Below are 17,038 nucleotides of genomic sequence, written 5' to 3' on the forward strand. Positions count from 1 at the left end.
CTGAGCAAGTATTATCGTTTGAAAATTCTTCTTTTTTCTATCTATGACCCACACATATCAACTTTAATACTCCCTCCGTGACCCGTCCCAATTTATACAGCTAGCTTGTTTCTCATTTTGCATTGGAATTAAGGAGCTGAGCTTATTATTTACTTTAAGTGTACATTATCTTCACCTAAATAACCCTGAACTTATCTGAACTGACCTGATTAAACATGATTCACTACAAAAAAAAGCTTATATAGCGACGGAATATTAGAGACGGACACCTATCCGTTTCTAAAATAGAAACGGAAATTTTACAATCGGTTGCTAAAATAATTTAGAGACGGATAATTAAGAGCCGTCTCTAATTTAGAGACGGATATTCTATTCCGTCTCTAAATTAGAGACGGAATTAAAAACCCGTCTCTAATTTAGAGACGGATATTCCATTCCGTCTCTGAATTAGAGACGGAATTAAAATTCCGTCTCTAAGTTAGAGACGGAATTAAAATTCCGTCTCTAAATTAGAGACGGATATTCGATTCCGTCTCTAATTTAGAGACGGAACTTTACATTCCGTAGCTGGTTTGTTTTTGCCAATTAATCCAAATATTGTGGCAAAAAGATTAAAAAAAGCAAACATCTAAAAAAATCACACCTTATTTCCAAAGGTCCTCACTACTGCTTTGTTAGTTTTCCCTCTGTCTTTCTTGCTCAAACCCTAGAGTGCGAAGATTGGGAAGCTCCGGCGAGGGACGCCACACCGGTGGGTGGTCGATTCTTTGGTGCCGCATGTTCCAAATTTTCCCTCTGTAGTTGCTACTGATCTGATTTATGCCTTCCTTGCTCGAGCTGCCGTGTTTTGTTCTTGTTGTTCTGCTGCGTTGATATCGTAGACCTATTTGGTGAGTCCAGCATTACCCCATTTCTTTTTACTGTTAATGTCCATGCCTGTGATGAAGGTGAATTGTTGTAAAGTTTCAATCTTTGAATTGCAAGATTTAAAGTTCTAATATTTGAATTGGAAGATTTAAAGTTATAATCTTTGCTTAAGAATATGATTCTTCAAAACTCAAAACTCAAAATTTTCTTATCTTCGACTTGTAAGCTTTATCTCTAGTTTAATCAATTGGATTTGCAAAGGATTTTTGATTAGTAAACAGAAGGGTTTTTCTTTTTTTTCCTTCTCTTATATGTTATGTGTTTATAATTGGGTGGTTTTGTTAATTTTACTCGAATGTTATGTCTTTATTTGGGACTGTTTTGATGCAGTTTAGTGCAAGGTTTTGGTGTGGTTTGGGGCGGTTTTTGTGCTGTTTTTGGGGAAGTTTTGGTGCTGTTTCAGGGATGTTTTGCTGCTGTTTTTGGCTGTCATTGGGGCTGGTTTGGGGCTGCTGGTTGGGGCTAGTAGGGGTGTTGTTTGGGGCTGTTTTGGGTGCTGTTGGGGCTGCTGTTTAGAGCTGTTTGGGGTGCTGTTGGGGCTGTTTTCGGTGCTGTTGGGGCTGCTGTTTAGAGCTGTTTGGGGTGCTGTTTAGAGCTGTTTGGGGTGCTGTTGGGGCTGCTTTGGGGTGCTGTCTGGGGCTGCTTAGGTGTGCTGTTTGGGGGTGCTGTTTAGGCTGTTGTTTGGGGGTGTTGTTTGGGCTGTTTGGGTGATATAATCGCTGCATGTTGATGCTGATTTGGGTGATATAGGACTGCTGCAGTTTTATATTATGGGGGTATCGTAGTTAAGCTATTGTAATTATGTTGTGCGTGTAAGTGAAGGTGGGTTGGTAAGTTGTTTGCTTTGAGTGTTAAAGACCCCTTGTGCATGTAATGGTTATCTTTTTATGGTTTTATTTTCATGTGTTAAGACAATATTTTGGTTTTATTTTCATGTGTTAAGATAATATTTTGGTTTTATTTTCTGTTCTATGACAATGCATTTTTGCAACTTTTAGCTCACATAATATACTTTTTTTTTATGTTAGAGTGCGTTAACCAATTAAATAGTCCATGTTAACCAACTTTAACATTAAACCTAGAGGTACTATTGACGCTCCTTTAGATGAAATGGCATTTCAAGAAATGACCACTGAAAACCCTCCATTACTTTCAGAAGTTAGGCAAGATGATGGTGATGACGATTTGCATTGGGATTCACTTGAGTATGAAATCCTTAATGAAGAGGAAGAAGAAGAATTGGAGGAAGAGGAAGAGGAAGAGGAAGAGGAAGAGGAAGAAGAAGAGGAAGAGGCAGAAGACTATGATGATGATGAGGAAGAGGAAGAAGACCATGATGATGATGGTGATGATAGTGCTGGTAACGAAAATGAAGATGGTGACAATGATGATTGTAATGCAATGATTTAATGTTTAATGATGTAATTTGATCACATTTTATGAAATTTAGTAATCCTTGTTTTATTTGTAGGGATTATTAAGATCTACTATATGCAAATGTCATTTTTATTAGCATATGTTTTAAGTTTAGACATAAATTGATTTTATTAATCACTGTTATGTGCGATTGTGTATATATTATCTCATATGCAGATGACTTATAGGTGTCGAGGTGGTTTAAATGGGAGAGGTCCCATTGTTCGAGGACCCCGCAAAGTTGTTGAAACACGTGACTTTACAGAATCGCATGCAACAGAAAACGCACTAGAAAATGCAACAACAGAAATAGAACACGCAAGAAATCAGCAAAGTGAGACTCATATTAGGAGTGATGAACAGCTTACCAATGGGGATCTTGATAGAGGCATAACTGTATCAGATGACAGGGGTAATCCTCAGGCGAAATTAGTTTTGGACCCTGATAAATTATGGTAAGTTTGCATATCTTTTAACTTAAAGTTATTTCAGCTTGTTTTCGGTTATATCCTAGCTTTTACTTATTGTTATCTAAACTTAAATCTTCTAAGTTATGTGGCCTAATTTATGTTCAAGCTTTAGTTTGCTTCTAAAATTACATTATGCATTGTAATTTTCTGCTTTCTACAGGTTTGTCCATCGTGATGTAGTTGATGTAGTAGCGGAGACATCGTATAAGACATACTTCAAGGGACCTTACTACAATTGGGGTATGACTCCACGAGAAGTCAAGGAAAGATGGTGGAATGCTTTCAAGGTTAGGGAAAGAAAGACTATAATACTTCATGCAATAATTTTTTATTTTTATGTGTATGGTGAGACTCATTATTTTGCTACTTTGCTCGAATTATGTATGGTCTTTTGTAGCAAGAGTTCTCTTGGGATCCATCGGTAGCTTCACTGGTAAAGAAGGAATGGCAATCAAAATGTGCGAGGCGCCTTAGTGGTATAGTGTCAAAGGTTTGCTCAGATCCAACATATAGTGCTACTTGGTGTGCTCCCAGTTTAAGAGAACGTATGAAAGAAATGAGAGAAAAAGATGATGATTTCATAAGGAGAAGAAACCAATGTTCTAAAAACAGATTGAGCAATGAAAATCAAAAGGTTCACCATCGTCAAGGTTCCATTTCGACTGAGGAAGTGAAGCTCAAACTGGTATATTTGCTTTTATTATGCGTAATTTGCTGCTATTATAGGGTTGTTTTGTTGCTTTATTTGGTGCTGTTTTAGGGGCTATTTTGCTATTATTTTAGGGATGTTTTTGCTGTTTTTGGCTGTCATTGGGGCTGGTTTTGGACTGCCATTTGTCCTCTTATTTGGTGTTGTTTTAGAGGCTATTTTGCTATTTTGGTGATGTTTTTACTGCTTTTTTGGCTGTCATTGGAGCTGGTTGGGGTTAGGTAGGGTGCTGTTTGGGGGCTATTTTAGGTGCTGTTGGGGCTATTTTAGGTGCTATTTGGGGCTGCTGTTGCTGCTGTTTGGGGCTGCTGTTGCTGCTGTTTGGGGCAATTTTGGGTGCTGTTTTGGGCTGCTATTTGGGGTATTATGGTCTACTGGTTGGGGCTAGTGAGGGTGCTGTTTGGGGCTTTTTTGGGTGTTGTTTGGGGCTTTTTTGGGTGCTGTTGGGGCTTTTTTGGGTGCTGTTTGGGGTGCTGTTTGCAAGCTGTTTTGGGCTGCTGTATGGGCTATTATGGGCTACTGGTTGGGGCTAGCGAGGGTGCTGTTTGGGGCTTTTTTTTGGTGCTGTTGGGGCTTTTTTGGGTGCTGCTTGGGGCTGTTGTTGGGGCTGCTGTTTGGTGTTGTTGTTGGTTTGGATGATTAGTTTAGCTTATTTGCCTAATTCTTCAAATATATACATGTAACTTAGCTAACAAAACTAAGTTAATCTTATTTGCTTTATTGTTTGCCTGAGTTGATATTTGTAACACTTTCCTCTTTTTCTTTCCAACAAATATATAGGAGAAGAAACTTAAGCGTACACCACAGCAGCTGAGCTATATTTACAATGGTCATGCTGATAATGATGGTCAATTGTAACACTAAGGCAGAAAAAAGTGTGGGTAAGCGTCATTTTTGGTTATTCACACTTAGCGATCTTGTATTTGTTTTTTTTTTTAAATGGTAACACTAATCTGAGGTTATGATGGACATTATTCTATTTTCAAACATGTAAGTGGGTGTATCTTGAAGTGATCAAAGGAGTTATGATTTGTGATGGTATTTGGGAGAGCAAAATTGGTTTATCTGTTGTTGTTGGTTGTTGTGTTTGGTATAATTGTTTATATTGATTTTGGGGTCAATGTATGAGTCACTTACAGGTTAAATTATTACCATATAATTGGGATTTCATTGTATATATAGGGTTATGCTGGCGAAATTTGTGCAAAAACAGCAGCAAAAATATAGATACTATTATATTTTATTACTATTGCTTTTTTTTTGTGTGTTTTATGGCTATTGTATCTTTTGTTTAATAGATGACATTAACTATATATTACAGAATGAATTTGAGAAGAAGAAATCTGCCAACCTCGAATGTGACAGTGAGACGCAAAAGACTGAGGATGAATTGTTTTTTGAGGCTGTGGGCGGGTGGAATGAAAAGGGTAGAATATTTGGTTTGGGTGCAGCTGCTCACTCATATTACGAAAGACCTACATTTGAAGAAAGGCACGATAAGAAGTCACGGAGAGACTACATTAAGAGCTTGGAGACTCAAGTTGTTGAACTTGCTGCACAAAATGACGAACAAAAAAGAACTAGATGTAACAAAGGAAGGGCTTGTTGAAACCCAAAAGGCGTTGGTTAAACTCAAAAAACGCTATCCGAAACCACTGAAACTTTCATGACTTTCAAACAACAAGTGGAGATGTTTATGCAAACTAACGCTCCTCGCCCTTGACACTATGGTTAGCATAAGATTTTTGTATAGGCTTTCAAAGTATCAATGATTTTGTTTGATACATGCTTCTATATAGGCCTTAACATAGTGATTTTTGCATATATTCTTAAGTGGCCTTTTTTGTATATCGTTATAAGTTCCTACTTATTTTGTACTTCATATATAAATGACTACTATTACATGTTGTGACTTACAAATTAATGTAAAGTTGGCACTTGGTTATTAAGTGTGAATTAAAATGGTTTATAATTGTTTAGATCTATAATTTATGTTATATTATAAGATAATTTATTTAATTAAATAGGGGAACGATTAATATTTCAAAAACCCGTCCTAAAATTTAGAGACGGATTCTAAATATATTCGTCGTTAATAATAGAAATTATCAGCATTGCATCCATCCCATTAGAGACGGATTTACATATATTCGTCGCTAATAATAGAAAAAATATCAACGTTACACCCCATCCCTTTAGAGACGGAATTTTATAATCCGTCTCTAAATTTAGAGACGGAATTTTATAATCCGTCTCTAAAGTTAGAGACGGAATTTTAAAATCCGTCTCTAAAGTTAGAGACGGATTTTTAAAATCCGTCTCTAAAGTTAGAGACGGATTTTTAAAATCCGTCTCTAAAGTTAGAGACGGATTTTTAAAATCCGTCTCTAACTTTAGAGACGGATTTTAAAATTCCGTCTCTAACTTTAGAGACGGATTCAGCAACGGATAACAATCCGTCTCTAAATTAGAGACGGAATGATAAAATCCGTCCCTAATTCAAATTAGCGACAACTTTAACAACGGGTGTTATCCGTCCCTAATTCCGTCTCTAAGCACATATAGCGACGGAATATGTTGATTTAGAGACGGATCCTTTCCGTCGCTATAGAGCTGTTTTTTTGTAGTGATTGGACATGATTCAACTTATTTGATCTAATTGAACTTGATTGGAACTTATTGACATGATTGTAACTTATTAGACCTGATTAGATCTTATTGAAACTTGTTAAAACCTGATTAGAACTTATATAACCTTATTTCATAAAAAAAATTGATAAGTAATAACTTGAATATTACCCCTAACATAAATATTAGCTCTCAACATTTATTATGTCATAATAATTATTAAAATTTATCCATTGAAAAGATAGTAATTATTAATTATCTCTTATGATTAACATTTTAACAAAAAAAATATTATTTATATGCTTGGGATATTTTTCATGAACTTTTATCTACACAAATATATCAAAAGATGCTCCTAAGAGCATGTAGAATAGTAATGGCTTTTCAATAAACTTTCCACTATTATCTCTTTTTAAGATACTCTAAAAAAAATATCTAAAAAAATACAAACAAAAAACTCTTTAAAAAGCTCTCCATTATATTTTTCCTATGTGATTAATGAAACTGATTCTTTTATGTTATGTGTCACCAATTGATTGTTTGGGATAATGGAGAGTCATTTCTTCCAAATGATATCTCCTTCAAGAGACACTTTGAAAGTGTCTCCATGGAGATACACTCAAGACACACCCAAGAGTACCATTGTTAAAAAAAAAAAAATACACTCAAGACACACCCAAGAGATACACTCAAGACACATCCAAGAGTACGATTGTTAGCTCTCTATTTTCTCTCTCCTTGAAGAGCTAATTAGAAGCCATTTCAAGAGTCCCATTATACATATTCTAAGAAAGTCTATATGCCACTAACACTCTTCTTAAGCTTCTAATGTAAATCATGTATGTCCATGTAAACTCCTTAATTACATAGAAATATTGTGTAACTGGAACATATCGAACATGTAACTTTTAAAATCATAAGTGAGACATTAACCATCATCATATATAATATTAAAGCAAGATAACATTGTCCTATGTGGTAGCTCATATTATTTATCCCCTCTCATTGTTTCTCAGCTTTTCCAAACCTCTCATTGATCAATTACCACATGTCATTGGATTTGATTTAAAAAGATTGCAAATCTTGTAGATTTAGGCTGTGTAAGGTAAACTTAAATCTAGCAATTTACATTTAAGGAAACAAAATAATTCCACAAAATAATCCCTAATTGAAGCAAATTGAATATTGTCATGAAAGAAAACAACTCACACATCTTTAAATCTCAATCTTTGTTTTACTGCATCTATCTCCTCTCAAACCCTCAATACCAAGTTCCTTCAATTTCATGATCGGATTTTAGCTCCTTTTTTTTTGTAATTCATCCAAATGAACAACAATTCGATCAATTGGAGTGAGAAATAGAGAGGAGAGAGAAAAACTCCTGCACAACAATAATTCGAACAGATAAACCCAGATGAAAAAACACGGGTACATCAACATGGCAGGATCAGCAATTGGGGAACTAACCAACGGAGAGGAAGATAGCAGCGATGAATTCGAAGTCAAAAAAAATTGAGATTGATTTTTTTGCGGAATTATCTGTTGAGGATATTAAGCTTTTTGTTTATTGTTTTCTTTGACCTTTTCTTTTTCATTTTTTTGATGATGTGAAGTTGTAATTTATGAACGAGTTTAGTTTTAAATTGAAGGAGTGAAAACATACCTGTAACTCTGTTTTCTAATTGTTGCATGTAAATCAGATCAAGCAAAATTTGTGAATTATGTTATGTTACCTTTGTTCACCAAAAAAAAAAAAAATTGTGTACTATCTCGCTCAACATCTTTAGCAGTATATAGAACACAAATATTTATGGATCTGATAAACGTTAATTGCTATTTTCACAAAATACATGTAAGATTTCTTGTTTCAGATGAAAGAGAAGGAAGTGGAGGAGAGTTAGATCAAATGATGAAGGAAGATAATTATGAAATGGTAGAGGTGAGAAAAGGAGAGGGAGGATGAAAGACATTAGAATATCCTAGAAGTGAGTTGCAACTAAGCTATGTTAAAAAATGGGTTTGTTGTTTCTTTTTTTTTTAGGAATGTTTCTCATGTTATTTACTCCTACTTAATTATAATACTAACTTTAAAAAAAAAAATTATAATACTAGGTTAGAATAACTTAAAAAGTGTCTTAACAAATTCAGATTGTTTAACAACAACGAATAATATACAATGTTAGCAAAAAAATTACAGCTTTATTTTCATATAAGCTAATAAGGAAGGCAAAGTCAACAACTTTTTACAAAAGTCTTTTCTTCAAAATGTAGCTCTATTTTGAACTTGAAATTGGATGGGTGATAAAGAAAATTATGAAATCCCAATAGATCAATCAGATGATACAAGCTATGAAGGATAGGCCACACATTTGTGCATGCATGTCTATTGATAATTACCTCTGAAAATCTTAAATCAATAATTCATAAACCAATTACAATTGAAGTAATAAAAAGATACCCGAACTTACAATAGTCATAATGTATTCCCTTCAAATTAACAATGGGAGATGCAAATAAGACTTGATCACGTTGGAAGAAGCACGAGAAAGATCAAAGTATGGCTATAGTTTTCTACATGTAGATTGCTGCTTCATATTTGCTGAAAAGTTGGGTTATCAATTTGATAAGAACAACAAATCTAGAGAGAAAACGATTTTGCCAGTGTAAATTTTTAGTGAAAGTCAAGAAAACTCGAGATAAAATACAGGATATGATGAAAAAAACTATGAATTTGATGGTGTTGGATAGTCTTTTTCATGGTTCAAATGTTTTTGTTCTTAATTATCTTTTTATGGGGCAATTTTCGAGTGACTAAAAAATATGTAATAGTGCAGTAGTCACTGCAACAACTACATACAATTTACTATGCTAATAATAAGTGTGACGTTATTATTTTCTTCATTTGTGGCTCATTTCATTTTGTGTTCTTTTTTTTCATAGTGTTCCAGGTATATTAGTTAGTATTCTAAAATTTACAAATTTAATTTTGACCATTATGATTTGACCATAATGATTTGGCCATCGTTAAATAATCAAATTATTATTTATTTCCATCGGGATGAAGAGAATAAATATGCAATGGTAAAAAAAGTATGTTTTAAATTTTGATTTTCTTCTTAACTGTAGTTAAGAAGTTAGTAATCAGTTTAGAAAGATTCTTAATGGGAGAAGAGTCACAGTTTTGGAATACATTAAAAGTCATTTTGGTTAGTGGTCATCAATGGTGGTAATGGTAATGCATTATATTACCATTTGGGAAGGTAGTATTGGATAATGAAATTTATAAAGAAAAACTCATGTTTTGAAATGAAGTTTCAATACCATGGGTATTGATATTATAATTAAATTTGCATTAAACTCTGAAATTGTTAAACCAAAGGAAATGACATGACATATTTGATGAGGAAAGAGTATGCATCGTAAAAATAAAAAGTCTTCCTTTGTATTCATCCCATCTAAAATAGAATGAGCGTAATTTGCGTATTTATCGTTTTTGAGAGAAAAAAGGTTAGATTAGGAGCATTATCATAAATAATATGTCGTCGATATTAAGTCGTATTGGATAAATACAATATAATGATGAATTTGATATTGAAAAGAATAATTATTTATCCTATAATTTTCTACAAAGTAATAAAATTATTTGTAACCATACATCGCATGGGTATTAGACTAAAAAGCAAGAAGGATACTATTCGGCATAGTTTTATCAACAAAATTAGCTAATTATCTAGCATTATATGTCAAAAGAGGGATTGTAAGTATTCAAAATTAGTCGGTTATACTCCCAATAAATGAACACTAAGTTTGGTTGTTTTTTCACTTTTTGGTCTTCTAGAGAGAAAGATGAATTGAAAGAACGAATACATTTTCGGGGATGTTCACAGAGAAAGAGAGTGAAACTATTTTGAAAGGATTGGATAAAGTTATTAAATTGTTAAAGTTGTTATTTTGTCTTTTGACTTTTGTTTTCACTTTTTCTTATATAAAAGGATAACCAGAAAATGTAAATCATATGGAGAACCTACAAAACACACATATATAATACGGTATTACATATTTATATGTTCTAAATTAGTTTAATTAATATCAAAACTAGTGTTGGCTTGATATATTTTAAAATTCTACTTTCATATTTTTCTGTTCTTTCGGATTGCTTATGAGAAGAAATAAAGGAGTAAGGGTTAACTTTGGGCCACAGGTGTCATTTAGTGTAATTTTTGGGAGGCGAAAAGTATAGTGGGGAGTACGAAAATGTCAAACCCTAAAAGAAATTACGAGGAACAAAAACCAACAAGGGAAAAATTATATTTATCAATTTTTTAATCACTTTGATCCATTATGCAGTTCAAAAGTATAAATATATCAAGTTTTTAGAATAAATGAAGATACAAATGGGAGCATAGCACTAAATACTAAAGAAAGATTGAAATTCATCCCCAACAATAACCTTTTAAGGGTTTACAATATAACATGAAAATCAAAATGGTGTACTGACTAATTTTATATTGTATAGTAATGTAAAATAAGGATTTGAAATTTTGTATTGCAATGAGTTGATCAATATTCAGTTTGAAATTGTGTTCGTCATCCTTATCATAATTGACTTAGGATGATTTGTAAATTATTTATCTGTAACAAGAAAGCAAATATCATCGCACAAGTACTATATATATACTCATTGTCAATTTTATAGATGGTGGAAATAATCTTATATCAACTATAGTCGAAAACATATATTCGGCCACATAGAGGATCATTTAGTGGAAACTAAGTATTTTCAAATGATAGATATTTATGCTTCGACTCATAAAATAGTGGAGATTGTGAATGATCATGTGTTGTTCGAATTACCCGAGGTATTGATAAAGTATATTTAAGTTTAAAAATGCAATTTCTAAGGAAAAATGCAACTTAGAAGTGCGTGAAAATCTATACCATTGAATTCCTAAATACCATTAGATGTTCCGGTCTATTGAATCACAATATAAAACTAAAGGTTGGTACACCAGTGATGATACTGAGGAATATTGACCCGGCCAAGATCTGGTTTATGTAACAATACTAGGTTGGTAATCAAACATGTAAAAAACTGAATCATCCAAGTTGTGGTCATTTTAGGTAGCAACGGGGAATAAGGTATTTATACCCCGTATGATATTCCGTCAAATGAAACAAAATCTCCTATGATGTTTCAAAAAAAGGCAGTTTCTTTTGGCAGTATTAAAAATCAAGGACAATCTCTATCGCATAAGTGGGTTTCCCGAGACCAGTTAGCAGACATGGCCAATTTTACGTAACCATTTCTAGAGTCACGAGTAAAAGATGCATAATAGTACTAATTTCTGAGGAAGAACACTAATACTACGATTAATGTAGCATATAAAGAAAACATATGAGTTATGTATCCGCTAAGCAACTTTATAATTAATATAAAGACGCCTTTTTATCATACTAAAAAAGAATTTGATCGAATAGATGTAAAGAATAGTTTATATGTTTTCAATGTAGCTAATACATAAACATTCTTATTAAACTTAATAGTTCTCGTGCATTATGTACGGGTCCAAAACCTAGTCAATACACTACAACTTTATCGTCTAATCTATGTTTCAAATAAAATGTGACAAACTCTTTTAATAATTATGTTTAACTAAAAAGACATGAACAAGTATCTATGTCTCTAAACTCTTATTACGGTACTACTAAAAGACTAATGATGACATATTCTTTTTGCCCCAATTCCTTTTGAAATATTATTTTCAAAATCAAACCTTTAAGATTCATTTACTCATCAAGTAATGATATCAATTTCTAGATTTATCACTAAACAAAAAAAAAAATAAAAAAAGTAACAAATGAATTATGAAATTGATGAATAATAACAGATTTGTTTATTGTAATTGACCCGAGTTATTGCCCGGGCCAAACCATCCACATTAAATATTTGGTGCAAACCAAACAACTATCTCACTGATTGATCCTTACAAATTTCTCGTTCCCCATATTATATAGTCAAAAACCAAACATATAATGAAATTTATTGAAACTTTCACCAAAAAAAAATATTGAAACTTTCACCAAAAAAAAATTATTGAAATTACATGTAGTTTGGATTCATAGGATCATGATTCTCTTCTTCGAGATTCCAATAAATAAATCGTGTATCTCCATCACTTGTAGTGATTTATCATTCAGTGACTAACTTAAAAGAATAAAAAAGGCGGTTTTTTCACCAAATACTCTTGACAAAAAAATTTATTCACCAAATACCCCAACTTTTTTCAAAATTCACCAGATACCCCTAACTTTTAAAAAAATTCACCATATACCCCAAATTTTTAAAAAAATGACAAATGATGCCCTTAATGACTAACGGCGGTTAACTCCGTTAGTCATTAATGTTAATTAACCCTAAAAAACTCTAATTAACCTAAAAAACCTAACTAATCTAACCCCCTCTCTCTCCCCCCTAACCGACCACCCATCCCCCCCAACCCCTTCCCCGCCAGTCGCGCCGCCCCCCTCCCCTTCCTCGTCAGTCGCGCCGCCCCCCTCCCCTCCCTTCGCCTCGCTCGCTCGCGCCTCCCCTCCCCTTCTTTCCATCCCGCCTCCCCTTCCCGTCCATGGACCACTGTCGCACCACCACGGCTAACTCTGAATTCGCGCGAATTTTCGACTTTTCTCTCTCCTCCAATGAACCAGAAACAACAGCAGCAGCTGGCGGGGCCGACGAGAGTGAGGGAGGGAGAAGGGAGGGGAGGGGAGGGGAGGCACGAGGGAAGGAGGGAGAATCGAGGGGAGGCGCGAGCGAGCGAGCGAGGCGAAGGGAGGGGTGGGGGTGTGCGGGGTTGCCGGCGAGAGGGAGGGGAGGGGGTGGGGCTGGTGGGTCTAGGGTTTGGGGATAGGGTTGGGTTAGGGAGAGTTTAAGGTTTAATTAGGGTAATTAGGTTAACTTAGGGATAATTCAGTTGACTAAGGGCTTATTAAGTTGACTTATGACAAACTTGTAAATACAGGCTAACGGAGCACTAACTTCCATGAATAGTAAAGGTATCTGGTGAATTTTTTTAAAAGTTAGGGGTATCTGGTGTATTTTGAAAAAAGTTGGGTATTTGGTGAATAAATTTTTATGTCAGGGGTATTTGGTGAAAAAACCGTAAAAAAAGATATATGAATCTAAATCCAATTCAAAACAATGTGAAAAGTATTGGTCATATGAAAAGTTTAAATGTAAAAGGACCTTCACCATTTTTGAATGAACAGTACTTTTTTTTTTTTCCAAGGAGAAATTAATAAATTTACTCAGCTCTTGGTATTAATGGGTAAATATGTGGGTTGATATCGTAATTGACAAGAGTAGTAAAGCTAGGACCGTATGACGAAACACACTTCTTCAGTTGAGACTTGAGATGGGATCATGGGAGGGTGGTGGACTGGTTGTGGCATGCTCGATCATGCATTGATAGTGCGCATTCATTCATAAATCATAAATCATAAATCATAAATCATAAACATGCATGGTTCCCTCAAAAATAACAGGGGTATGTTTGTCTTGTTCAATTTGACCAGTCTTTGATATCCCTGTTACAATTGTCCTTGCAAGATTTCCCCCCTCATTCTGTCCTTCCATTTTCAATATATCTTTTCTCCATTACTTCTATCTACGAATGTTATCCAAAAGGAATTACTCCATCCACATCAATGTGGCCTATGGCTGTGGGTGGGGGTGGATTCTCGATATTATTAAAATAAAAATAAGTTTATGGTTTAATAAGATAATTTTAGATATATTTAGTTGAAAGATAATCAGATCTCATTATTTCTAATAAGTTATTATTAATTCCAATCAGATCTTATATTTTTCAATAAGTTCAAAAAATAAATTAATAAAGTAGTATTGAATGCATAATACAGTACCATTACCATTATATATTTGTGATATTATTTTATTATAGTTTTTATTATTCGAAAATAATTCATAAAATGTTCTCTAGAATTCTTTCTCATCTAGGAGTAATAATGTAATATTATTATTTTAATGGTAAGTAAATGTCGCAAGTTAAATACCTTATAGATTTGCAAGCAGTGACGGATCCACTTAAGAATACGTGGGGTCACTTGATCCCACTTAAATTGGTAAAATTGTAAAATTCATTTAAAAATTTCAATTTTGCGAATATTATCCTAAAAATTTGACCATTTGACCCCGATAAAATTTGCTAATAATTACGCTTTGACGTCACTAAATTTTTTTCTGGATCTGTCACTATTTGCAAGTTGCAACTAATAATATTCAATATATATCTTTTACATAAAATAATTTGTGCCTTTCGATATTGAGCAATGTTGGGAGTAACACGCCCCCTTCTGATGTTGCTACCTATGTACAAATTGATACATTATATCTACTTAATATATGTTACTATCTTTTCTTTTCAAAAAAAGAACTTATAGTGGTTTATAATTGTTTTAGAAAAAATTGTTAAGATTCTTTCAAACTATCAATCTATATAAGTAGAATTTTATAAATACTAGTACCATCATTGTTATATTAATGTTGTTAGTCTATTATTAAGTCACTACTATATAGAGGGAGAGATGGTAGTTCAGTGGAATGTCATCCCGAATTTTAGGATATTGCCCAAGATTCAAATCTTAATCTCAATGATATGTTGGTGCATTCACTTGTAGAGTTGTAGTGGCAATGGGTATTTAGGTATGTTGTCTTCGCTCTGGTCTGTTTAGCCTTGTATCCAATATTTGAACAGGTGTGCCTAGTAGGCTAGCAATTTTGTGGCCTAGTATGGGTTGGTATTCAGACCAATTATCTTTACTAATAATAAAAAAAAAAAGTTACTACTGTATTAATAAGATTATTAATAATTTATAGGTAATGATTTGTAAATACAAGTAGTATTTTGTTAATCATATTAGTAAAATATTACTCTCATCGTCGTCTCATAAAGATTTGTCCATTTTTTTGGACACGTATTTTAATGTGATAAGTTATAGTGTGGTTGTGAAATGTTATTTTATGAAAAAGTACATGTGATAAGAGTTAGTGGGATAACTTTTTATGGAGTAGAGAAAGATTGATTTTCTTTTAATGGTGGATATAGAGTGTGGGGCAAAGGAATGAAAAAAAAATTGATGTAATAATTGTAGAACCATGTAAAAAAATAAAAGTATTCAAACTAATTTGGTGCAAAAAAAGTGTTCAGACTATTATGAAACGAATGGAGTATAAACAAGACATTAAAATAGAGTTAGTCTTGTGTAGACCTAATCCACGCTAATATTATTGTGGATCAAAGCCATTTACTTAATAGTAACCTTTTAAAAATCTTATGTTACATTATTATTATTATTATCTATCTATCATAGTGATCGTTTTTTTAAATATAGTCATTCTTTCTTACATTAATTTATCATTGTGAAATTATCAATCTGTAACATAATAACCTTTTTTTTCACATAGTTAAAATTTTGAAATATATATCTACTCATCTTTCATAATTATTATTTTTGTATGGTGATCCTTTTTTAATAAGTCATGTGAACTGCCATTAGGCTCATACTAATTTAGCATGGACCAGATCCATATAATATTTTTTTTACATAATTATTATATCATAACATTTGAAATATATTATTTGCAGTAATTATGTTTTAGTCCATTTTGTCAGTGATGGCATTCCTCGCCCCCACAGCATCGCTTGGGCAACAGCAGTGGGTTGGGCGCGTTGTGTTGGCCCAACGCAACCTTAAAACAACACAAGGCGTTTGGTGGGCCAAACGAGCTCCATATAAGCTCAAATTTGGGGGTCCATCATATTTTGGACCAATGAAGATAATGGTCGAGCCATATTTTTTATTTGAGGTCCAAAAAAACAGGTGATGATGCACGAGCATGTTCGATGATGCACCAGAAGCTTCTATAAGAGCCTAGCAAGGTCCTGGAGGTGAGCTTCTAGGCTAGGGTACTTCTAGAATATATCTAGAGTTTATATTGTTGTAAAGTGTCTATATTGTTCTAGAACGGCAATTATGTGGAACCCTCCGATTAAGGAGGTGTGAAATATTTTAGAATTTAGAAGAAAGGAGGGATGGAGGCACCCTCATTCATTTGTACATATCATCCAACACTTGTATTCTCTCTCAAGCAATATAAAAGCATTCCTTAGAAATCTTCTCTCTAGCCATCTTTTCCATACTTAGCAATTTTCGAGCTCACTTAGCTTAGCCAAGCTAGCCTAGCCAAGCAATCGGGTGCCTTGACTTGTCTTCCGACGGGACTGTGAAGAAAGTAGGCCACATATAGCGACTAGGGAAGAGTCGGTACGTGACAATTTGCTCAAATGAAGTCTAACAAGTTCAATCAAGTTCATTAAAGTCTAATCAAGTACAATCAAGAAAAGGATCACCCTAAAATGATCATCTCATGGCTACTGAGAACAAATCAAATCATATGCATCTATTTTTTAGTCTTTATGACTTGCTCCTGCGGAACCAAGTTCTTCGCAACCACTGATTAAGGATTCCTCGAAAAGTTAAGGATTAGTAATCTTTTTTAGAAATCGAACGGATTCGATCTTATACATACGCGAGAAAGATAATAATAAAAAAGAACTCGTCTTCTTTAGGAGCCATGCGAGATGAAAGTCTCATGCACGATTTTAAATGAGAGAAAGAAGTGAGGAATCCTCTTTTCGACTCTGACTCTTCCACTCCAATCGTTGCTTTTCTTTTTGTTACTTCGAAAGTAGCTACTTCAGCTTCAGCCACTCGAATTTAAGATATTCCTTTTTATTTCTCATTAAGGGCCTGTTCTCTTCAGCATAAAACAGTTGGACTGAACTAAACTGAACTGAATTGAATTGAACTG

The 17,038-nt window shown here is 33.7% G+C and overlaps 1 protein-coding gene across 6 annotated transcripts; it reads left to right on the forward strand.

Annotated features, from left to right (window-relative positions):
- Window positions 1-601: 601 nt before the first annotated feature.
- LOC104886100 (uncharacterized) lies at window positions 602-5,293 on the forward strand. 6 transcript variants are annotated; one of them, XM_057392014.1, is made up of 6 exons: window positions 603-890; window positions 2,087-2,320; window positions 2,521-2,798; window positions 2,974-3,100; window positions 3,211-3,498; window positions 4,844-5,292. In XM_057392014.1, the coding sequence occupies exons 2-6, from the start codon at window positions 2,096-2,098 to the stop codon at window positions 5,129-5,131; spliced, it is 1,206 nt and encodes a 401-aa protein (XP_057247997.1). In that variant the 5' UTR covers window positions 603-890; window positions 2,087-2,095; the 3' UTR covers window positions 5,132-5,292. The 6 variants fall into 6 exon arrangements, with proteins under 6 accessions (XP_057248000.1, XP_057247997.1, XP_057247999.1 ...); XM_057392016.1 differs by having other exon boundaries at window positions 606-890; window positions 2,084-2,348; window positions 4,844-5,293; XM_057392018.1 differs by having other exon boundaries at window positions 606-890; window positions 2,084-2,348; window positions 2,532-2,798; window positions 4,844-5,293.
- Window positions 5,294-17,038: the final 11,745 nt, after the last annotated feature.

Source organism: Beta vulgaris, chromosome 9, assembly GCF_026745355.1.
Source record: "Beta vulgaris subsp. vulgaris cultivar EL10 chromosome 9, EL10.2, whole genome shotgun sequence".
NCBI classification, from domain to species: Eukaryota; Viridiplantae; Streptophyta; class Magnoliopsida; order Caryophyllales; family Amaranthaceae; genus Beta; species Beta vulgaris.